Source organism: Netta rufina, assembly GCF_964035555.1.
Source record: "Netta rufina genome assembly, chromosome: 6".
NCBI classification, from domain to species: domain Eukaryota; kingdom Metazoa; phylum Chordata; class Aves; order Anseriformes; family Anatidae; genus Netta; species Netta rufina.
The window spans coordinates 11671349-11695754 of record NC_140129.1 but is presented as its reverse complement, the minus strand read 5'-3'; the positions used below and the strand labels follow the sequence as shown (position 1 = coordinate 11695754).

General features: G+C 46.7%; 1 protein-coding gene across 38 annotated transcripts in view; it reads left to right on the top strand.

Moving 5' to 3' along the window:
• HDAC4 (histone deacetylase 4) overlaps nt 1-24406 on the top strand; it is a 234312-nt gene that overhangs the window by 59712 nt on the left and 150194 nt on the right. For 37 of the 38 annotated variants that reach the window (XM_084288680.1, XM_084288701.1, XM_084288688.1 and 34 more), the window contains one exon: nt 21924-21995. In XM_084288680.1, coding sequence (XP_084144806.1) covers nt 21924-21995 — 72 coding nt within the window. Of the gene's footprint in view, nt 1-21576; nt 21620-21923; nt 21996-24406 lie in introns of those variants that run through there. The other variant, XM_084288690.1, reaches the window with a different exon arrangement.

The window sequence follows — 24406 nt, the reverse complement described above, 5'->3', positions numbered from 1 at the left end:
TCACAGTGCTGTGTACACGAGGACAGTCACTTCCCGAGTCCTGCCAGCCATGCTGTTCCTGCTGCTCTGTTAGAAACATGTTGGATAAGGTGTTTGGGGTGTCTGTGGGAACCTCATCTTAATTTCCTTGAGGTTTCTGGGTGAAAGCTTCCTGTTTCCATACGCTTAAAGAGAGCTGGAAGAAGGACCCTGTGGGTAGCTCCCAGGAGCAGAAATTCTCCTCTGATGCTGCGTGGGATTGTCAAATTCCAGTTGTTTAAGGGGTAAACGTGTGGCTTTCTTCAGGTTGGACATAAGAAATGAGGATTTGACCGCGACAAGCACCTCTGAGCCCCACTGCAGCCCCTGTCCCGCCGGCTCCCCAGGGGCTGCTTGGTCTCCAGTGCCTCCACCGATACTTTGCCACCTCACCCTGCTTTTGCAGGCTAATAAAAACCAGAGAATATTGCCCAAACCCAGAGATTACTTGGTAATGTGCCTAGACGGGTGCTTCCGTTAGCAGGGTATTTCCATGCTAAGAAGTCACTGAAGCTGTAAAGATCAACGGTCACCAGCTGCGGTGACTAAATTGTTTTTAAGCACCTTTTGAACTTTGATTTATGAACAACTGCATTTCGAAATTAGCAAATGGCTGCACTTAAGGCTAATGAGTGAGTAAAAGGGCAGCGTGTTACAAAAGGCTTTGAAGAGACCGAGACCATTCCTGGACTCAGAAAAGGGAAGACTTACAAAAACAGCGTAGTGCCGGGCTGTTTTTTTTTTCTTTTTTTTTCTTTTTTTTTTTTTTTTAAGGCTGCATGTGACTGGTTTAATGGTCTCTCTCCAAATTCCGTATTGCAAGCTTTGGAACTTGAAATTGAAAGGGACTAAGACCCGCAGCTGCTTTTAAAGAAGAGCATTTTGGACTCGGTGAGCAGGGGGCGCACAGCACCCATCCCCTCCATCGCCCCACAAGCAGAGCAGCGCGGGGAGGTGGGCGGATGGGGACCTCGGGACACTGGTGGGACTCAGGGCTGCCGGAGGGACATCCAGAGCAGGGGGAGAGCAGATACATCCTAAAAGATGTGTTAGGTTTGCCTTTTTGTGGCCGGGCAGGTGGGCAAGGAAAAGGCTGTGCTAAGGGATCGGCAGCCTCAGCGGGAGCTGCAGTCGGTCACACCGTGCTTAATTTTGGCACCTTCTTGGTGCCTCTTCTCCTTTCCTAGCTGTGTCCTGAGCAAGCTGAAAAGGGAGGAGGGGAAATGCTTTTTCCGTCCTAAACCGAAGGAAAGCTTTTGGTAGTAGCTCAGTGGAAATTGAAGTGAAATCTTTCTATTAGCTTAAGTGGAAATTGTTAACTACTCCCGGCTGCTGTCGTGCTGTAACCCAAGACTGCAGGCTGGAGCTCTTCAGGAGGTTTTCTTTCCTCTTTGCTGCTTTCCGAGTCCTTGGGTTGCTCGACAGTGCTTTTGTGCCGTGAAAAAACCTTCCTGTTCAGTTGTATTTTTTTTTTTATTTAAACTTTTTGTAAGCGGTACTCCTGGGCTCGAAACTGTCAATATTAAGTTAACGCAAAATCCATAGGCCAGTGCCACCTGCTTTATGACGCTTTGCTGGGTGAAGTGAGATTTTATTAGATAACTACACGTGTTCCTGAAACCTTTTTACGTGTTGGCAGCGCAGCAGCTGAAGGGCTTTCAGAGCCGAGTCTTCGCTCGGGCTCTTTGATCTCCCCGTGGGTTATGCAGGCGGATGCTGCTGGAGAGCGTGCGTGCGATGTGAGCTTCTGTCTGGGTTTTGACTGCAGGTGAAGGGGTTTTTTAATTTCTGAAAAGTGCTTCAGAGGCTTGGACTTCTGGGAATCCGAAATTATTTGCAGTGGATTTGCTCTCGTTCTTGTTTAACAGGAATTATTTCATTTTTGGGATTAGTTAATGACAGTGACATCTTGCGCTGAGTCGTACTAGGAACTTGAGTTTTCCTCCGTAGGCTTATTTTATTACCTTGAAACTTCAGGGAGAGCAACTCCTCCTTCAGTCCCTACCCGTATCCATGTGCTTGACCCTGCCCCTTTCCTTTTTATAGGGGTCATCTTCCCAGGAAACACTTGGTGACAGAAATGAAAACTGCTTTATTCTCTTCCATGCCACTCGTTGCCCTAAAAGCTCTGTGTGTTTAGAAATCCAGCTGCTGCATTTTCCTAATTCTGCTGTACATTTTTTCCAGGCATTCACACATGCAGTGGTCGTCTGTATTGTGCACCCTACGTTTTTTGGATCATCCTTTAGCCGTCGCGTCCCACGTTATGCACATTCGGGATGTTTTGTGATGGCCTCAGGTAGCGAGTGGCCATGCGCAGAGTGGGGGCAGCTTGGGCAGGCCCCCTTAAAAGGGGAAATTCCTGAACTGCAGGTAAACAAGAGCCCCATTGATCCGCGTGTTTCCAAACTGCACGTCCAAAGTCCTTCCTTCTGGCTCTTTTGTAGAGCGCCTACTTTCGAGGACAGATGCTAATTTGCAGTATTGCAAAGGATTGCTGGCATTTCTGATGGTGACCACAGGAGTGAAAATAGACGTGCCTCAGGTGGTTATTTGTGTGGCGTGCGTTGCCCAGCTGGTGTAACATGCTGCTGGTGCCACAGAGCAGGCTGCCCATGTGCCTCCAGAGCCATCAAAGGTCCACCAGGAGGAACTGTAGTTAGCCAGCTGTGCAAGCTTGCCATGGTTTGTTTTCAGTGGCATTGCTGTCTGTAAAAAGCTTCTGTTTGCTCCAGTTAGCCAGAGATGATCGAATCCGGGCTTTGTGATGGTGATTACAATCTGAGAAGGAGTGAAATAGCCTTGCAGCCCGCAGATAATGTGTTTTCTTTCTGTGCACTGCAGGTCCTCGTTCCTTCGGCAGGGAAGGTCAGCCATCCTTTAAAGGCTGCTTCTTCCCCAGGTGTGCCGCTCAGGTTGTGAGAGCTGTGCCTGTCCTCACCTGCCAGGAAAACGCTCAGAGCCTGCCTTGCTGCTTGATTTGGGAAGGGTAGGGCTGTGGTACCTACTGCTCCCTGTGTCATCACCTCCCCAGTGTGGCAAAGCTGCGCTGACAGCTCTCATTTGCTTGGCTAATTTGCTCCAAAGCAAATACCGTAAACCTGCCTCCCCTCTCCTTCCTTTCACAGGTAAAGCTCCCAAAGAAATACTAAAAGCGAGCAGGCTTCCAGCCCCAGGCAGCACTGTCAAGGTGTGCTTTTTCCTGGCTGTCTCCCATCTCCCTGCTGCTTTGCACCTTTCCTGGAGTCCTGCATTGTCCCCTGAGTCTTCCCCTTCGCAGTGCTCGCCGATACCCTCTGCCCCGTGAGGGCACCGAGCTGCCTCCTGTGCAGTCAGCTCTCCATTTCTTCTCCTCTCTCTTTACCTTTCTGCTGGATTTTTGTGGTGACACTGATCAATAGCTTGTATTGATGGAGGACAAGATGAACACACTGTGTTGCAGTAGTTTAGAAAATATTGCTGAAAAACAGAGGTGGGTGTTTCTGACCTGTACACAAGTGCTGTACGTGTACTGCACAGCGTACTGTGCTCAAAACACTGCTGGTAATTAGATAGAAAATACCTTAAAAATCACCCACTCGTTTATGCATTGCAGGTGAGCTGTTTTTGGAAGGGAGAAGAACGTGAAGCTGGATGTGTTGTAAGAGTGATGATTTGCAGGGTGGCAAATACAGAGTGAGGCGGCAGATCTGGGTTAGGGAACCCGTGGAGAAGGTGCTTGGGGATGCTGCTGCTCCTTAAATTCACGCTTTGTGCAAGAGCTAGTGCACATAACAAAAGCTTTAACTTGAAGTTGATAAGATCAAGAGGAGGTTTCCCTTGGAGAGAAAATCCCATCGTGCCATAACTTTATTAGTATCGATGGCGTCTCCTGTTTTGTGTTCTCCGTAGCATTTTTGGATGCTTTAGGACTGAGGAGCCCTGATTGTGGTGATACTTGGAGTAGTCCAGCCTGAAGGTAAAGACTGTGCTTGTGAGAAGGATCACCACACCTGAAAACTGAGCTGGGAACCTGGTTCTGTGATGCTGGGTGACTGCACAGACAAGGTCAGGTAGCGGGGCCGTGCTGGTAAATCCAGTGTTTTGGGGGCTGAGCATGTGTTACGAGTAGTTGGTGCTTCAGGAAAAGCATGTGGTGAAGAGAAGGGCCAGCTCCAGGCTGGGGGAGGTAGTAGGCAGCTGGATAGGTGTCTGCACAAACCAGGTACACCCTGGGGATAAAGGGGGCATCTGCAGTGGTGTCTGCAAAAGAAAAGGAGAAACATGAGGCTCGATACGTGGTGCAGCGCTTCTGGAAGCGCCTGGCCCTTTTTCTTTTGGAAACCCAATTCCTGGTCTGCATTATTATTGCTAATTATTATTTTTGCATCCTTAATTTGGAACATTGTTTGCGTTACCCTTGAGCACTGACTGCCGAGGCATCTTTCCTTTGTGTGGCGGCCGTGGAAGTCTGCTTTGCGTCTTTCAGGAGATTCCAGCCAGTTAGGTTGCTTTGGCCATTCAATTTTCTCTTGTTTACCAGGGTGTTAGCGAGCTGGATGGAATACAGGCGGTAAGTGCTTTGCCCTAGGAAACATCAGTAGTCCAGTCACCATTCCAGAAATTCCACTCGCTTGGTTTTTCTCTGTAACAGAGCCCCCAGAGACTCTGCGTGTTGTAAATGTAAATCTGAAAAGGTCAATCCCCATGTATTCCGGAGCCGGGCATGCGGGATGACAACAATGCAGGGCCACAAATGAATTTTAAACTGTAGATGGAGAACAATATGTTCAGAGAAAGCTGTCAATGGATATGCCTTGGGTACCGAGGAGTAATTTGAGGTAAAGCAGCGAGGGTTTGTCCTGCGCTACTCAGTGAGTTAATGTGCAGCAGAGGGGGATCAAACCACGAGATGTATAGCTGGGAAAGGGTAAGAGCTGCACGAACTGGGGCTGTTCTTTGCTTCTCTTTGCTTTGCCTATGGGATCCGAGCGGCAGAGCAGTGCTGGGTAAGTGGTGAATCAAAGGTTGAAAGCCTGTCCAGAGCCTCCAGCGTGGGTCCTCTCCTTCTTCACATGCAGCGCTTTGCGGGTCCGGCTGGCTGTGCCGCCGTGCGCTCTCCGTTGAAGAAGAGGAGAACCGTATGCAGCACAGGAGGAATCCTATACGGAGAAACAGACAAATGTCAAGTGTTTTCAGCTGCTGCTTCGCAGGTGGCCTACAAAGGATGACAAATTCCTACTAATTGTCTGCTCGGTGTATTGAAATGGGGGCCAGCGTGGATCTTTGGGGGAGCCACGGGTTGCCGTGGGCTGGTTTGGGTTTCTGCGCTGTTACAGCCTCTGGAGGAGCAGCGCTGCTCTTAGCTTCAAAATGCTGTAAGGTGCAGATTGGGGACTTCTGTTTGCAACTTCACCAAGTGGGAAATCTCTTATTGTTTGTTTTAAATAATACACAGGTGGGGTGGCGTGCCGATACAGCGCGGCGCACAACATCCGCGGTGCTCTTACCATGCATGCTCTTGCTGCGGCTGTTGGCACCAGCAAGGAAGGCAGCTGTGCAGTAGGAAACCCTGAACTCACCATCTAAGGAAACTGCCACGTTACAGACACCCTTTCCCACGTGAAAGAGGGGAGGATGAAGCTTACAGGAAGATATTTCAGAGTCAAATGTCTCCAGATACATTTGTCTCTATACGACAGTGATTGTATCTATACATGCACATAATTAATTGATCCACACGCATGCATCCCACCTTGTATTAATTGGTGTGACAGCGTTGTCTTCTCTATAATAAGCCTTCTACTTTGCAATCTTACAATTTTACGATATCCAGCATCCTCTTACGGAAACGTGCACTTTCATACAGACCAGAAGTGAGCAGCAGCAGCATATAGTATCGATTTGCTGCAGCTACAGACCTTAAAAAACAAGTATAAAGGAAAGGTGTTACTTTTAAGTTTACTTGTATCTCGCTGCAGAGGGAGAGTTCAAGGCCAGTTTTGCATTAAACAAAAATATTCTTTAAAAATCTTAGATCATAACTCCAGGCAGCACGTGTCTCCTCTCCAAAGACTCTTGCATCGCTGGTGAGGGAGAGAATCGCAGCCTCGCAAAGCCCGGGCTATTTTATCCTCTCTGCCCTACTTCAGAGCCTTTTCATCTTCGTGAGCCGAGCCAGACGTGTAACACAGAGACCCTTTGCAGACAAATCTTGTTGTCAGAAGTAAATGTGGAAGGTGGGGTCCCAACAGCACGGGAGAGGAATTAGCGTTAGGACTTGGCACGGGCGCCTCTGGTTGCACCAGCACGGGGTTTCTGGTGCTTTTTATAGCATCTCCCAATTGATCATCTGCTGGTTTCAAGCTGCTGTCTTCCTCCACGCTTCCCTCCTGCCCCACGAGGTCTGTTTTGTGGTTTCCCTAAATGTGGAATCGCTCTCAGGCCGCTGTCCTGCCTGTGGAGCTTTGGTGGCATTACACACACTGTCCATGGGATCGGCAGCAAAGGTGCTGGCCTCCTGCAGCTCCAGGAACAGGGCTGTGAGCAATTAATTTTGCTTTCCCCACTCCCCACTGGCTGGAGGTTTTTTGATGCCCGTACTTTCCATGCGAAGAGGACCCCATGGCTGGGGAGCAGCTCCAAAGCGCGTCTTGAATTTTGGGGGGGTGCAGCTTGGCTTTTGTTTGGGGCTCAGCAACTTGCTGCAGCCCTGGCTTTAGTATGAGAAAAGGGAGATAACTTGATTAAAAAACAAACAAACAAACAAACAAACAAAAAAAACACAAAATAAAAATCAAAGCCAAACAAAAACAACTGAAATCCATTTTTTTCTGGTTACTCCTGGCAAAATGGTGCCATGAGGAGTTATCTTGAGCAGTATCTCGATTTAGCCTTTTCTGCTTGCAGACATCAAATAAAAACCAATATAAGAAAACAGGAATGACTTCATACACACACACACAAAAAAAAAAAAGCCTTGATTTTTTTTTTTTCAGATATTTTGTGATTACTAAGCATGATGACACTTCTTGGCATCGCTGTTTTTACAAGGAGGCTTATTGCACTGCTTGCAACTCTCACTCTTTGTTTTATTTAGCTGTGGCTTTTAATTTCCTGCTTGTGGTGGGGTACGTGTTTGTTAAACTCTCTATGGCTCCGATAGTGCGGCTTGCCTTTCCGGCAGCACTTATCAGGTTACGGCGGCGCTGGCTGTGCCCGGCATGACCTGCAGCATCTCCTCGCAACGTGCTGGCAGCCCGGTGTCGTCAGCGGCCCTAAATCAGGGTTTCGTTGTGCTTAAATGTGAACTTTAAATCAAAACCGTGATGTTGGTCGTGCCTCGTCATCGTCAGGTTCGTTCCTTTGAAACTAATGCACTCGTTTCACTTCTGGGATGGGTATGTGTAGTTTTTAAGGCAGGGGGTATATGTATTTGTAGGGAATATATGTATTTTTAGGGAATATATGTACATAGGTAGGGGATACATGTATTTTTTCCCCCTGGAGCATTGGAAGGGCCCTTGGGACAACCCCAGAAGTCTGCAGGTGGTACATGGGCAGCTGGGGCACTGCAGCTGCTCTCTTGACTTCGAGCACGTTCTTGTTTTCGTGGTGTTTGGGGGGTTCCACTGTGTTGCCCTCGGTTTGTCTACATAATTTCCCTGCTTATGAAGGTGAATCCTGGCAACTGTGTTTGAGCAGGCTGAGTAGAGCCTTTGGTTGAGAAGGGGCTCTGATAGGCCAGCACTCAGCAAATGCTCCCGTAACAGACCTGTACGGAGCATCTTTTATCATTTTTTTCTTTTGTAACCCATGAAAAATGTTTCATCATGCAGCCACCTGATGCTGCATTCAAGGAAATCCTCCCGGATTTCAGAGCTCACCTTAGATGCTAACAGTCTCCCGAGTTTTCTTATTATGTCATTACCACGGCCTCGGGACAGACCTCGTGCACTGTGCACATCCAGGTGCCCGTGCCATTTACGCAAATGCAGTCCGTGGGGTTGTTCGTCTCTCTTGCTTTGCAGTCCCCTGCGAGGCTTTATGTTGCAATTAAAAGCTTACGGGCTCGAAAGGAATGGGCAAACAATACTCGTTAATATGCTTTTTCATCTCTTTTTGTCACATTTGTCATGGAAACTTCGGCACAGGGTAGAGTTGCTGCGAATGCCTCCTGGCACGTTTTGCTGTTACAGTTCGCACGCCTTTCCCGTGTTTGAAGCCGTTCAGTGCCGTCATCGGCTGGGTGAGTGGAAATGTCTCGCGAGCTCCTTGGGGTGGAAGGAGCCCGTCCACGACGGCTGGGAACGGAGACTTAATTCTCATAAAGCCGCGTGGCTCCGCTGCCCAGCGTGCAGCCTCCGCCGAATGGTTTTCCTATTTGGGGCGGGGGAAAGATGACAGCTAGATAATTCCTTAAAAAATAAAAATAAAAACATTCACACATGCCCTGTGTGCTCTCCTACAGTTTATTTGCAGTCTCTGTTCCCTCCTGGCTTGATGCTTGTTTTAAAAAGAGCTCCGGGTGCTCGGAGAAGCCTCTGTGCAGGTGGTTGGTGGTTCCTTGCTGCTGCCCTGGGGACACTACCCGGGACCTGGCCCGGTCCTGAGCTTCCATGCAGCTGTTGCTCTAGAAATCAATGCATGATGCCAATGGTAGGTGGCTTCTCCAGCTGCTCATCACCATAACCAGCATTCCTTTTGCGTGGCAATGGCAAGGTTTTCCTTTGCCAAAGCTTTCCGTTGCATTCCCATGGTCAGGCTGAACAAGAGCAGGCGCTGAGGTGAGATGTGGGGAGCTCTCACAAGGCCATGGGTGAGCCGATGCCAAAATTCAGCTGCGAGCACTTGCATTAAAATCTTTGATGGGATTTCTGCCTTTCTGGCGATACGCAAAAGGCTTGTTCTTGCTGTCAGGGTTATGACAGCAGAAAATGTCCTTTGCAGTCCTCCTCCTGCACGAGTGCAGACAGATACATCCTCACATGTCTAATTGCCTTTCTCCACCTCCATCCAGCGCTGTCCACAAAGTCCGTGTCTTCATGGCTCCGATGTAAAGATGATAATTTCCACAGACAGAGCTTACTTGGAGTATTTTAAAGCGAGGCAGTTTTCGGATGAATGCTTCTGATTGCTGCGTTCTTACCTCCCGTTAAAAATAAGCTCTCTTCCTCGGAGCTTTTCTTGGGTCGGGTTGTTTATTTTTAGAGCGAGGAGCCAGCTCGGTTTCGCAGTTCGGAGCATGGTCACTGGGCACAGCTGTTCCCCATCGGGTGCGTTGTGTTTTATTTGTGGTTTACTCGTGTCCTTCCAGGGTAATCTCCGAGTTTAACCAACGGCTTTGTTTAAACACCTGCCCTTTGCTGGATGTGCTCTTTGTCATTTCTTTTGTCCAAAATCAGCACGTTTGGAAAGGATTTGGTGCTGTGGATGTTGGTAACTTGGGGTGCCATGCGGCAGCTTCCCCCAGAGCAGCACCACGAACTGGGTACGTAACCTGCAGAATGGGAGCTCCGTCACTGATGGTGCTTGCGGTGTTGTGACTGGTTCCAGAAAATCTTGGTCACTGCTTCCTAATCCTGGAGTGTACGGGATAGCAGGTGAAAGTGTCACCCTGCTCTGTTGTTCTTAGAAGCAAAAACCCAGAGATTAGCATTAGCTGCTTCTACACACACTGTTACTTGGCGTGCTCGTGATACTGCAGCTCTTCCTTGCTGGGGTATTCCTGGCAGAGGCTGCTTTGATCTGGTACATGAGTGAACAGAAGTAACTGTCTAAACTTTGTACACCAATTTCCTAAATTTTTATGTACACCTTGTGGAAGTATGAGCAGAGCAAGCAAGCAAAATTTGTCCTTTTCCCCTTTTGAGAGCAGGGATTTGAACATGTGAACAGCGTCCTTTCTTGCGTTCACCCTGCTCAGGCTGACTTGCAGTTTTGGCTGCTCATTTCTGATCCTTCAAATGTTTGACCAAAAGGGGTTTTCGCTGGTGAGGGCCGGATTTCAATCTGTAATAACAGGCCTGAATGTGGAGGATGTATCGCATGGGGTAAGATCTCTTGGGAAGGTGGAATCACAAGAGCAGGTGCCCAGGGATGATGCTGGCCCTTCTTCTGGCACTTAGCATGGTGCAAGCCGAGTCCCTGCCTGCTGCAATTTAAATACAGAGTTAATTACATGTTCTTAGGGTGGAATATTAGATCTGATGGATAAAGGAGGTAACAGGTAGAAGCAAGGAAGGTTTTCTTTTCACTGCTGTGGAGCTAGCCCCAGCGCTGGGTGGATGGGGAGCAGGCTCATCCCTCTCAGGATGGGTCGTCCTAAATTTCCCTCTTGGATGTGTGTGGAAACAGAAGGAGCTGGGTTAAAAGAAAAGGTACTGCCCTCCGTGCTCCAAGCCTGGGGAGCCTTGCTTCCAAGTGTGCAGCAGTGGAAGGTGAGAGAAGCCCCCTCGGGGTCTCTCCAGCTTCAGAAATAGTTGGTCTCTGTCAAGCTGCATGTCAAGTGCCCAAGCTTGCTGGGTTTGTGGTTTTTCTTCTCTGTTTGTTTGTTTTCTGCCTTTGATTAGCAGCTTTCAGACCTCTGAGGGATAGTTTTACTTGTGTGGGGGTCTTCCCCAGTATTTTAGCCCTTGTTTTGTGGAAGAGAGGCTTGATGGAGCACTTGAAAGGTTGCAACTTGAAGCCTCAATTCCTGGGCACACTGACAGCCACCTGGGACCCAGCAGCTCTATCAAACCGAAGTCCTCTTCTATTCGCTGACGGATCTCTTTCCATGTCTCCGTATTTATTTTCCTCAACGAAAAGACTTTTTTTTTTTTTTTTCCCTCTGCCCTTTCCAATCCTGCCATCCACTCCAGGAGCTGCAGCTCGTAAGGCGAGAGCATCTGGTTAGCAGCGCAGTCGTAGCTGGGTCCCGTTGCCAGCAGCGGCCAGGGAGGGGCCCGAGCATCAGTTTCCTTTGCCTCTTTTCTCCCTGCCCTCTGCTCCATCCAGGAATTTTCCCCAGGTTATTCTGCTTTCTGAAAGCCGTCGTGTAATGGGTTGCTGGGTGATTGTTATTGCTTCCCTTTTCTGCTGTGGAAATGATCAGAGCCCTTGGACACACAGTGCCATGGAAAGAGTTTTGTGGACAAGTCCTACGGAGCGTGTGCACTGACAAAATGCAGGGCTGGGACAAGGAAAGCCGTGCTGTTCTGTGCGAGTAAAATGCAGTTTGTCTTCTCTTTAAAGAGGCGAGCCTTTTCCCCACTTGGTAGCTCATTAGCTTGAGCACAGTGAATGCAATACAACTCGTTAGTTCACCTCTTTAGGTGAGCAAATTTATGCTGGCCAAAACAGAAATAAGCAGTCACACGGCTGAGCTGAACTGGGGGATGTGTCTTGGTCTTCTTGGTCCTGTAGTTGGTTTTGGGGACTAGTGAGGATGAAATTGTACTTCGAAATGATTCTGGCATTGGCTGGAGTGAAATGGTGAGTGTATTTCCTCAGCACCCAGCGATTTCTGTGTTTGTAGGAGCATTCAGCAAGTTGCAAGCTTTCTTTCAGGAGCAGTACGAACACACAACGCTATCCTGGGAGCGTGTGGGTAGGAGCTGGAGCCTCATTTGAGCCCGCAGAAGACCCAAGCTAGACCCAAGATATCCCCAGCTGGATATCTTCCTGACGGTTTATTCAACCGGAGAGAAGGGAAAATTAAGCCGGTTATTCAACCTTCTCTCCTGTCTTTAAAATGTGCTTCGTAGGTCTCCTCCTGCTGACAATTGGAGATAATTTCAAGTTTTTTTTTCCCCCTCGCTTCATTTTTGTAACACCAATCAGTTTTTAAAACCTGCTTAAATATTAGTTTTGATGAAGGTGGCATTATATCTGTGCATTTGTAGCTATCAAATGTGAATTCTTACGCTCTGAATAGTCCGTGATTGTGAAATGGCTGGGTGCCAGCGGCACCTCTCCTGCTGAATGCGAAGGAAGTCCTGTGGATTTTGCTTTTTCTAGTGTGCTAAAGTTCATGGCATCTGTCTCAGCAGATTAAGCACCTTGCATTGATAGCAGGGATCTCCTGCAGGAATATTTATCAGTGATTATGGAATATTGGCTCTGCCTCCTCCTGGTGTCTAGAAGAAAGGAAAATTCTATTCACTTTTGGTAAAAAGCTGCATTAAAACTTGAAAACAAAATCAAAAAAAAAAAAAAACAAACCAACACATACAGTTAACAGGGAATGGGAACATTTTGCAGAATGGCCCTCGAAAGAGACGCTTGGTTGAACATAATATTCCCTAGTGAAGTTTAATACTTGGACTGTGCTAATTTCTTGAGGACAGTCACCTTTTCAGATGGATAGCACCCTGCAGATGGTGGCAGATTGTACCCTCCTCCACTCTTGCCAGGCGTGTGTGCTCGCTGACAGAATAAAAGCAGTAGGGATGAAGCTATCCATAAGAGCTGATGAATCTCTTGCCTTTAAAATTGAAGTGCTTCGTGCCAGGGAAAATATCTATGAATATATTTATAGTAATAAACAGCGTAGTCTCAGCTCCTTCGTTGCAAGCAGGGAAATTGCTGTTCCACCAAGTCTGTGAAAGTGAAATCTACTTTTAGATACTTTGAAACGGTAGTCTTTTTTTTTTTTTTTCCCCTTCTCTCTGGGATTTAAAAATATCCAATGTGCAAATTTTAGAAATCTGTATGTTAATTGACATTAAGATACTCTATCTGGACTGTCTCAAGCTGGTAGGGAACAGTATGGCATATTCAGGAACAGGTGTATTGAGACGATTTTCCTGATGTCTGGAGTTAGTAGTTGACTTCCTATCATATTGGGATGGGGAAATGGGGCAGTGCTGTGCCAAGGTACCAGATGAGGTGCTGCTCGCAGAGCCAGGACGTTGTGGGATCCTGCAGACCCCACCTGGAGGACAGGGACACAGCCACGTGTGTTCCAGTTTTATTGTCCATGCCGTGCAGCCGGAGTGCGGTGGAAATCCTGAGCTCCTGCCAAGCGGGTGAGGGCGTTGGATGGACACCACCACCAAAGACCTTCTGATGCTGGCCACGGGGAGAGGCCGTGGGACACGGTTGGGTGAGATAAGCCTAAAATAGAGCTGAAATCTCTGACGTTGTGTTTTCCTGGTATTGCGTGCTTGGCAGTGAGTGTGGGTATGAAATATAGCATCAGCCTTTTCTGCCTGTAACCGAAGAACTGAGCCGGCAGATGTTCAGGTTGGCTGCCTGCAGGAGGAGATTGGGAGCTCCAGCATCTTCTGTGCTTGTCCCTCACGAAGTCAGAAGTGCCTTTGTGAACAGCTGAGAGGCAGCTTTATGGTAGGTACGTGACCTAGGTGAATGCTTGGTGTTGAACAGGAGCTGGTTGTCTTCTTTCTTGGTCTTCTGTCTTGTGTTTTGGCCTGTAAGACCAAGTAACCAGCAGCCTACCGACGTGCGACAAGTAGGCCTGGTCGCTTCTAGTGCAAGGGCCTGCTGGGTCTTGTCCAAAACTGGACTTTGTGGTTAATCACTGTGTACCGATTGGTTTTGAAACACATTACAGAACAAGGGAACGAAAAAACAACATTAAATATGGATATTTTTTGCTTCAAAGGAAAAGTACGTATCAAAACTGTAAATGCCGTTTTGCATGGTAATTCTTTCACTGGTAGTTTTTCTTTGCCTGATGCTGCATTTACTTAAGGGTTGGGGAGGTGGGTGTCTGACATTTCCTCCCCAAAAGAGGAAGCAGGCCTACAGTAATGGCTCGATGTTCCTTTTCTCTGCAGTCATGCCATGTCATTTTATTAAGCTTTGTCCCCTCGACCTAATGGATAGGTTTCCACAGACCTTAGATCACTCGCGTTGACATGTAAAGAACAGTTTTATTACAGCCGATTTCCAAAACTGCATTTCTTTCAAATTCTGAGCAGATCGAGCCATCAGAGACTGAAGGTTGTCATGTTTTGTAGGAGTTGTTATCCTCCCACTGCAAGGGATTAAGGAAAATAATGGTGTGGGAAGGAGAACACAACACTTGTACAATTTGGTGTCTGAAAAGTAGCGTATTGTCATTTGGATATTGATCTGTAAACACCTTGAGGACCACAGCATTTCCTGTTCTGTCACATCTACGCTGTTTGGCTTCTAGGATGACTTCTGAGTAATATTTTCAGGGCTGTTTTTCTTGCTAGCTGTTTCCGAGTGTTACTTTTACTTTGGTGCTAACTGAAGTGCGATCTGTTGGATTTCTCCGTGCTGGGTTCTGGGGAGGAAAGCAGTGCAAAGCTGTTGCAGACGCTACGCCTGAGTGTCTTCTGCCTCTTGTGAAATATTCATGTGGATTATAATGCAAAAGAAAGCTTAAAAAACCCATCATAATTCTTGCTTGCGAGGTGCTGAGCTCTGTGGCCTGCTGCTGGCTTCAGCGGAGCGCCGCGCATCCTCCACACGGTGTGGGGACGTGTTGATGTCCCTGGGGCCCTCAGGGACACGAGGGCTGTGATCCCATGTGTCAGCCCCCTCTGTAACTGAGACGGACATCCGCCTGACCTAGTTTCTACGGCATCAAAAGAAAGAAGAAGGAATTATGGCAACTTAAATATATACAAGACCTTGCTGATGGTGTTCATGCGTTATGCCACTCGCTGGCAGTGAAAGGTGGGTGACTTGGGCATTAGATCTTATAAAAATAGCAATAAAACAAAAACAGCCCCGCAAACAGGATTGGCTTGGCTTTCATCTACACAGGTAGCTTCTTGATTATGGTTGCAGGCCACATGCTAACATATTTAGAGCCCAGCTCTAATATACTTTTATTGTTTCCTCCACGCTGGTTCCTTGTTCTTCTTGGAGGTATCTGCAGCGTTTTATTTTTACCATCCACCCTTAAAGTATGAGTAAATAGTGCTTAAATACTACATTTATTTTTGTTCAATTCTGGTTTGTTCAATGCTGTTGCGATGCACCGGATTTTTATAGTAGTCGCAGTCAATTCCAATTGAAACCATAATTGGTATTTCTACTTGATAGCTGCTGTAAATCTCAAAGAAGGGAAGAGAAGGATGCTCTCATTTTGTTAGGCTGCTTCTCTTTCGGATGCATAGTGCATCTTCCAGCTCTCTGGGCTAATTAAAATGCCATTACAGTACATGTGGTGCTACAATACAGTCTAGGGAGATTTCCAAAAATAGATTCTTGAGTGCAGACAAATTAGAGAGGAAATATGCACTGAGCATTTTCTCATAGGTTTAAAGAGAAATAATCCATTTGCTGCCTTAATTGCTTTCTTGTAAATGTTGAAGACTTTTTTTTTTCTCTGTAAATTTCGAATGAGTAGACAAATAAATAATACATCCATGATAATTACTATTCTCATTACTAATATTTTAACTTGTTGTTCTACACGGCAGCCGTTAATATGCAAGTCAGGATCTATCTTCTAGTGGACCGTGCTTAGTGGTCAGGGCCAGAGACTTTTATTCCTAAGCGATCCCGTTTTACCCACCTGGTGTCCCAAGGCTACGAGGTTAGTGCACGGGCTGTTTTCAGAAATAGCAACGTACCTGACCAGAACCAACAAAACCTTCCAAGAAGTAACGTAGATAAACGCTGTTTGCACACCGTGCAGCAAAACAACCCCCGAAGCTGCGTGCAACATGCAGAAACCTTTTCTCCTGTGGCTGTGGTCCACGTCTACCGATAGCAGGAAGAAACTAGATGTTCTGAGGCCTGGAACGGGTCCATGAAACAGCCGTGGGCTGGCACGTGTCACTGAGACAGCACATAACTCACCCAGCAGTGCCAGGCGGAGCGGGGAGCTCACACTTCCATGGGGTGTGCCTCACCATGACCTGCGGGCAGCAGCCTGCTTACAGGGGCTGAGGTTTGCTTGCAGACCACCCGTCGGCCTCAACTGGGGCAGGGGGAGCTGTGTGCAGGAGTGAGGATGGCTGTGAGGCCGATCGCAGGTCTCCAAGAGTTTCAGTGAGATGCGGTGGTGTTGTGTTTCGGTGTCTTCCAGTTGTACCTTGAAGGAAATGGGAAGGTGGGATAGTTTTGGGGTTGGAGAGAAGGGGAATGGGTCTCCTCCTAGTCTTCCTGAGACAAATTCACAATTCTTTTGCTAGAAAGCAGTCGAGAGGGCAAGGTAGTTGTTTGCTTGATGACAAATACAAATTCAGGCATCATTGATCCAGAAACATCCCCTTTCTCTGCACGGTCCTTAGCAAAAGTTTAATTTTAAATGTGGATGCATGCGCTCAAAAGGATGTGGTTGGGATATCCTCTTAGATGCCAAGTGGTGGCTCTTTATCCTGAGCTTACTATCTGCCTTCTTGTTTTGCCTGAGGCTTTCTATTGATTAGGCACAGAGAAATTCGAGCTTCTTTCTGTCTTGGCTTGGAAGGCATGGAGGCGAGCTTTTGACCTATATCCACACGGGGAAAAAATTAATCAACATTCGGTAACTGCCTCATGAGGTGTTTAATGCAAAGGAGCAATAAGCAAAAAGCTGGGGGTGTAGGGATAGAACAAGAGCATTGGATTTAAACTAAAAGAGGGGAGGTTTAGATGAGACTTAGGGAAGAAATTCTTCCCTCAGAGGGCAGTGAGGCCCTACCTGAGGAGTTGGGGGTGCCCCATCCCTGGCAGTGCCCACGGCCAGGCTGGATGGGGCTGGGGGCAGCTTGGGCTGGTGGGAGGGGGCCCTCACCATGGCAGGGGCTGCATTATGTGTTTTTTAAGGCTTTCCAACCCAAACCATTCAGTAACATATGAACAAGTCTTGGGGCTAATATATTGTCTTTCCTCAAATGCAAACAGGCTAATGTAAAAATTACCAAGTTCTGCAGACTGCCCATCTCATTTTCTGAAGTCTTTTCTCAGAGGTTTCTCCTTGATTGCCTGCAATTCATCTTCTAGTGTTGAATCTAAAACCAAGGGCAGCGCTTTGGCCAAGGAGGCTGTCACATCCCTGAGTAATTACCTCCCGTGTCTTGCATATGTGCCTGCTAATGCATCCTGGAATGAACTTGTCTTCTGCAGCAGTGCCAAACGGTGGATTGCAAAGTGCTTCAGCTTCCCTTTTCTTCTTGCTTTGCTGGGTATTTCTGTCTTGTGATTGTACTTCTAACTATCGTTACTGTTATTATTTAGGCAGGAAGGATCTACTCATTTGTGATTGACCCTTGCGTCCATTTGCCAACCTGTCACTGAATTCTGCTTCTCCTGCTGCAAAGTGTGACCTCTCTGGTGTGGGGTCACAGCTGAGGATTAAATGATATTTAATGCTTTATCAGTAAATTGTGAGCTCCTGCAGTATGCTGGGTATAATGGATCTAAAAGCAGGTGGTGACCGAGAGGGCTTTTTTAACCAGGTGTGCGCTTGGTTTAGGGTGGTTCATGCAGACCTGACTTTCTTACTGTGTGCCCCTTGAAACCTTTCAATGTTTTTTTTTTTTTTTTTTTTAATAAAAATTGGTTAAAAACAACAATAATTAAAAAAAAAAATAAAAATCCAACACTTTGCTGTGCGGATATATTGCCAAAGAAACAAATCGGTTGCTTGTCTTCTATTTCACCTTGATCCATCCACATTGCTTTTCCTGTTGCCTTATTTCTGTGCTGCGTCTTAGAGCCCTCCTTTATTTCTGCAGGAAAGAAATAATGCCCATTCACTGCATGTCCTCCTCCTGCCTTTCTCCCCTTCTTCCCTTCAAGTTTTACTTTGTGTGGCTCTTCAGGACCCCGTGCTCTGTGTGTCCTGTTAAGTCAACTGTTGGCTGTTCATCGCTTTGCTCGGGCAGTTCAAGTAGACCGGGGCGATTTGCATCAGGTCTAAAGATCTGAATATGTGAAAAACCATTTAAATCACCTCTTTTCTAGTTCTGCTCTGCTTTTTTAAACTCATCAGAGTTAATTATGGGAAGGCTGCTTACAGTTTTCTGTTGGAAACAAGCTAAGAGCTCGCTGAATGCTTCAGCCTTCTGTTTCGTTCATTATCTGTCCTTATTTTTTTCGAAAAGGGGGAGGAGGGAGGACTAAAGCTGTACTTCGCTGCCCTTGTCTAATTTGGTTTTGCCTCGGTGGTTGTTCTAGTTCATTTTGCTTCTTCATCTTTTCTGTATTTTTTTATCCTCGCGTGTTTCTCTGTTACCGAAGCCATCTTGTCTTTGTTTCGCTATTTCCAACGTGTTTAAATCCTGCAAGCCCAGCTACTACATAAAGTATCCTTGGATATATTTTTAAAGTAACTTAAACAACTCTTTGGAGCGCTTCGGTACGGACGGGGATAAAAATAAAATGTTCGAGTTCCCACCAATGAATAATAGCTTCATCTCATTAATTAATGAGTAGAAATACCCATCTGAAAATGAAGCTACACTATGTGTTCCCTAACTGGAGCCATAAATCAGACCCGCTGGTGCATGCCTCCTTTCCAGACCTGACCGACTCTGCAGTTTGTCTCCTCCTCGCGTGCTTCTCTGCAGCCTCCTTGCCTGCCTCCGCAAGCTGCCCTCATCCATACCCAATGGACGTGGATTCATCTACCGCCAATATTTTTAGTATCTGAGGAAACATTTGTCCAGGGGAGAGCAGGAAAGTATTTTGTAGGTGATCTGCTTTGCCTCGGTACTGTTCCGACCCAGGCTCGTGGCAGGAGAAATGCCAAGCAGTGCCTGCACGGTTTGACCTCGTCGCGCGTTCTCCGCAGCAGTACGACGAGCTGCTTCCCCTCCCTGCCCAGGTTTCCAGGATTGCAGAAGCGCCCTGTGATCCCTTCTAGGCAATAACAAGGACAAAACTGTAGATTTGTGTGTGGCACGGATATTTTTAGCATCTTCTGTGTGTGTTTTTTTTTAGTTCTGTAATTGCCAAAGCTGTCTCTATAAATGCATGGTGAAGCTTCTAGAGGGTTGGAGCTGAGTGCTTTGTAAAGGAAGGAGGTGGGGGTAAAACTTTTATTTCTGCAATGGAAACTGATTGTAATCATTTTGGCATTTGCAGACCCAGACCAGTTTTTATCTTACTGTTGTGTTTTTTTTTTGTTTTTTTTTTTTTAAATACATGCTGGCATAAAACATCATGTGTTTCTCTTGTTGCACAAAGGTCAGTTATACAGCAACTGATTTAGGAGAGAGGCTTCAGTAATGGGGGTAAGATGAAAACACAGTATAGCAGTAGCTGCAAACACGCTTTTCTCGAGGCATAGGCACCCCCAGGTGACCGGTTTGTCTCCAGTGTGATGATACACCAGGATCTGTGGAGCTCTGTGGTTGAACATGTAAAACAAAATAGTTTTTTTCCTATTTTGAAGGTACATGGAGCACAGTCACACCTTAGGACCCGCCCCCCCCCCCCCCAAGTCAGTTCTCATTAAAAAAAAAAAAAAAAAAAAAAAAAAGAGAATTTAAGAATTTTTATTTTATTTTTGAGAATATGAGACCATTTTAGTGCAACTATGGTTTTAAAATCTTCCTTCAGACCTATATGAGGCACTCTTCTATTTCTTGGAAATCTTTAGATTTTTTTTGGTTGTTTTGGTTTGTTGTTTTTTTTTGGTCAGCATTGTGTTGGCAGTAGATACGACGTTTTGTTAAAGGCAGGGTTATTTTTCTGAACAAATTGATCACCTGGTGTCTTGAAATTAAATTACTTGCTTGGTTTTGTAGCACCTTCATCTAGCTGTAGGAAGCTGAGGAGGCAATAGGAGCCTTTATCTGCTCTGAGAGGTGAGATTTGTGTTCTTTTCTTCGAGGCTTTGGTTTTGGGCTCAGGTTTATGGGCATCGTATGGATGGTCAGCTACCAGCTAAGCTCTCAGTGTGTGCATGCTACAGGGTTTTGATCCTGAGACACTTGGCAGCCGCCGTGGACCTGAGCACAAGTTGGGTTGCAGAACGTAGGCTTCTCTTGAACATGTGCTATTTCTACAGTGCAGCACAGCATCTGTATAAAACAAGACTGAAGTATCTCTGGAGTGCTGGCTGCTTCACTGCTGTTGTGCCTTGTAGTGAGAGTGTGCACTAACAGGGAGTAATAATGGAGCAAAACGTGAATTTGTTTGCAAGCTCTTCAATATAAACATAAAAACAACCCTCCTAGATTGCTAGAAAGCAGGTAAGCCAGCCTTCACCTCCCCAGGGTGACCAGCTCGTGCTGGCAGCGGGGTGTTGCTGTGTTGACACTGCCGGCTGCGTGCTCTGGGTGTGAGCTTGCTCATCCCTCAAGAGGGGGCAAGCAATGTGCCAGCTAGAGTGTTTAAACCTCATTTTAACCTCTCTTATCCATACTTGTAGCCTAGGAGAAGAGGTGTTGTGTGCAAAGATCTCCTGACAAACTGCCTCTTTCTTTTTTTCTTCCAAGCAGAGACTTTTTATCAGTTAATGCAGCGAATAGAGAACCTCGGTCTTGCCTGGTTTGGTTTTGGTTGAGTGTTTAGACTTAGCACAAAATCCTCCGCACCCAGGACGAGGCACAGGCTCCTGGGGCTGCGCTCACCCTGTGTGCTCCCTCGTCTTGGATGCGTGCCCTGGCTGAGCTGCAGCCTCTTTTTCTGTAGCCCCTATTTTTCTGCTCTCTGTTTGCAGTCTTTGATCTGCAGTGACTACTGGGTTGTGAATTCGGGGATATCGATGGCTGAATGTTGCTTAAAGCAGGGGTGTTTGGCTCTAGCAGGAACAATCCGAAAGCAAACAATGTATAATGTCAACAACCTGTTTCATCTGCAGGACAATAATTAACTTGCTTGAGAAGGAAAACTCAGCATGGTTGTCGTTCAGTTTATTGACGTACTGCCTGAGGCTGCACTGATGCTTGCTTATGGTCAGTGGAGGCAAAGCCATGCACGTGATGGAGAAGACCCAATCATGCTTTCTTTCCAGGGACCTGAAACGGAGAAAACAGGGAGAAGAAAAGTGTGATTTATTTTTTTTAAACATTCCACTGACTTTGTACCACTTCTATAGTACTGAACTGTCCTTTGCTTTGACTGAGAGATGGGATGGATTCTTTGATGTCTCCAGACAGGGTTTGGCTTGATTGTATCTGTGCTGCAGCACAGAACACAGCAGCACTTGAGAGAAGAAGTGAGACAGAACTGCCAAAGGTGTGGGTATTTACAGTGGAACAAATGGGTTTGAGATGAAGTTTTCTGTAGTCAAGTCTTCATAACATAAGTACGGAAAACATACCATAGTGAGATGTCACTCACTTGAATTTAGTATTATTTTTGCTTCGGCTTTTATTGGGGGAAAGGATGGGAGGGAAATGGATGACTAGAAAATCTGGTCTGGCAGTCTACAACAGTAGGTATCATGTTCTTCTGTTTTAACTCTACTTGAATGCAAGATATAATCTTTGAAATATTTTAAATAGAGAACTGCTTCAGCAAGATGGATTTCTGCATATCATTTACAAAGTATGTTTTTAATGCCTTTCTGAAATCCAAACTTATGCAAAATGGGGCTTGTTATGCATGTCTATGCATTTTAATCTCCTGCAGTGATTTGTCAGTTTTCCTTAGCGTTGCCTTGGCATATTACAGCCATTCTTCAACTTCGCTTCACAGGGATGTGTTTCTGCCTTAGCTCTGCTCAGTTCTTCTGAAGAAGGAATGAATTGCTGTTTAGGTATTGTATGGTACGGTTTATAAGCTGATGTGCCTATTTTCTTGGATTGGGATCAGTACCAGTTGGATTTAAAGACCAGGAAAACCCGAGCACAATTTGGGCTACAGTATCTTTTATTTTCTGCTTTAGAGTAAGCAGCTGCTGTCCTGTTAATGTTCTTGTTTCTATTGATTTGTGCTACTTGTGTGTTTCTGGTTTGCATTGATAATTGGTTAGTGATTTTTTTTTTTTTTTCTGCTTGGAATGCCTAAAATAGCTCAGCTAACCAAAGAGTTGATGTGATATTTTTTTTTTCCCTTTCCAGATGGGCTTTCTGGCAGAGACCAGCCAGTAGAGCTGTTGAATCCACCTAGAGTGAACCACATGCCTAGCTCTGGTAAGAAGAAACTTTTATTAAATGTTGTTCCTATTCTGGGAATGCAGTAAAATATTCTGCAGATCTATCTTACAAGTGGGAGAGCAGAATGCAAATGCAAAATGCTGGAACAAAGTGTGTCAGAACTTGCACACATCTACTTTCCCAGGCTGGGCGAGTGGGATTTGGGAGTGGAGGGAGAATAGAGCACAGCAGTCTTGGGAGGCTTAAATATCTCAGCCCCCACCCTCGGCAGGGGGCTAAACAGAGGCTAGCCTGGTTGGAGCTGCTTGTTTTTGCTTAGAAAGGAGAGGACAGCAGAACAAAACAGCAACAGCACCTTACGAGTGTTTTCACAGCCTAAAAGGAGAACTGCAAAACAAAGTCGATTTTTTGAGTTGCTGCTCTTATTAAGGAAAAATCTCCTTGTGTTGAAATGAGCAAAAAGTCAGAGCCAAACACAGGCTGATCAAAGCATATCATGCTGGGCTCTTGGCTATTTGCTGTTCTTCCCTCTCCTAATGATCCCGCTATGCTGTGTCCTGCGTCTTGTCCTTCTGGTATGAAGCAAGCAAAGCAGCCAGCGTTCGTCCTGGAGGCTGGCTGCTTCTCGTGGGGCAGAGGAGGGAAATCTTTTGGCACACAGTTACAGCACTTCAAACAATGGAAACAACGGCTTGCATCAAAATACACGAAATGCTGTGGAAAGCAGTCTGCTGCTTTCTTTTGTATTTCCACCTTCTCTCTTCCAGAAGTGTTTTGTTTCCAGGTGCAAACAGATATTTGTACTAGGCACGATTTGATACCTGAAACATTATCTACTTTCCAGGTAGGAGCTCAAGTTTTCCAAAAGCCCAGCTTTCTCTGCTCGGTTGCCTTCCAAAATGCCTTTAGGTCCTTTTATATTAAGGAAGAGATCTTGCAGAAGATCTAAGTGCTGCTGGTAATGCAAGTTGGAAAAATGTAAACGAAGCTTATTCAAAGCAACTTCAGTAGATTGGGGAGGGGAGAAATGGGCTGTAACCTAACCTACATTTTTGTAGACTTGTATGTGTATCTGGAGAAGGAAACTTGTAAGGAGTTAAGCACAATAGCTGGAAAAAGGAGGAGATCATCATTACCAGGTACGGGTGCTTGGCTTCAGATTCTGAGAAATCTCTCTTCACTCCATGTGCTCCAAAACTTGTCTGTCAAGTAAGGGAGGTTATATTTTTCCTAACCCAGAGAGAGATTCTCATTTTAAGACTTCCCTGGTAACGTGGGTCAACTTAAAGGTTTTCCTGCACGTTTTATATCCATGTGCAAGATTGAATGTTGTGGGCCTGCTCAAGTGCGCGAGAGGAATCCCCTTCCTCTCTTCTGTGAGTAGGTCAATGGCCAGTATCATGAATGTGGGATGGGTTTTAGTCCTTTTGGACTTGGTTTCATTGTTGCTTGTAGTGTTTTGTGTTTTCTGTAACAATGTTTCAGGAAAAAGGCTGTGCACTGTGTTTATGTGGGGCAGCAGGGAGGCCTCAGTGTCCTGTGTGAGAGCAGAGCCAGCTCCAGACTGCGGGGTTCATGAAGGAGGGCAGGAGAGAGGCCCCCGGTGGAGCAGGCTGTCCCCCTGCAGCCCATGGGTCCCACATGGAGCAGATCTCCACGCTGCAGCCCCCCCATGGGTGGAGGAGTCCCCGGTGGAGCAGGTGGATGTGGCCTGGAGGAGGCTGCGGCCCATGGAGAGCCCCCGCAGGAGCAGGCCCTGAGCCAGAGCTGCAGCCTGGCTCTGTCTGTGACAGGAGCTGCCAACGTATCTCCCCGTCCGTGCCTCAACCCTTGAGCCCTCTTCCATCATGTTTTCTCCCCTGGTCCTTTGAGGAGGGGAGTGACAGAGTGGCGTGGTGGAGCTCAGCTGCCCATCAGTGTGAGACCACTGCAGGCTGATGCTGGTGATCAGCCTGGGCAGCCTGATGCCAGAGTTCGTTGTGCCCTGACTCAGTTTTCCCCAGATGATAGGAGGTTGCTTTAAGGTGCTGTGAACTCTTCAGGATTTATGGAATCCTCACCTCTTGGGCTACATTTTGAGTATGTTCAATAGCTCAGCGGTATGCCTGCTGAAAAACAAACAGCTAGACATCAAAGGAGAGCTGTGCTTGTGCTGAGTGGGCATAACGTGAGATAGGCAGTGATGTCTCTTGGTCAGATGACTTCTAGCAGCATTTGAGCCATGGGGATTCCTGTCTCATGCTGGAAAACTCAGGCCAGGCTGGATATGTGTGTGGTGGGCGAAGGGTAGGAGAGACTTCTGGGGTGGGGGGAGCAAAAAAGTGACCTTGCACAAGAAGCAGCATTAGCTCTGGGCAGCAGTCACCCCATTGCTACTCACTTGGGATCCTGCACTTACTCAATTTGGCTGAACTTTGGAGGTGTCTTTTCAGCCTTGCAGCACGTAC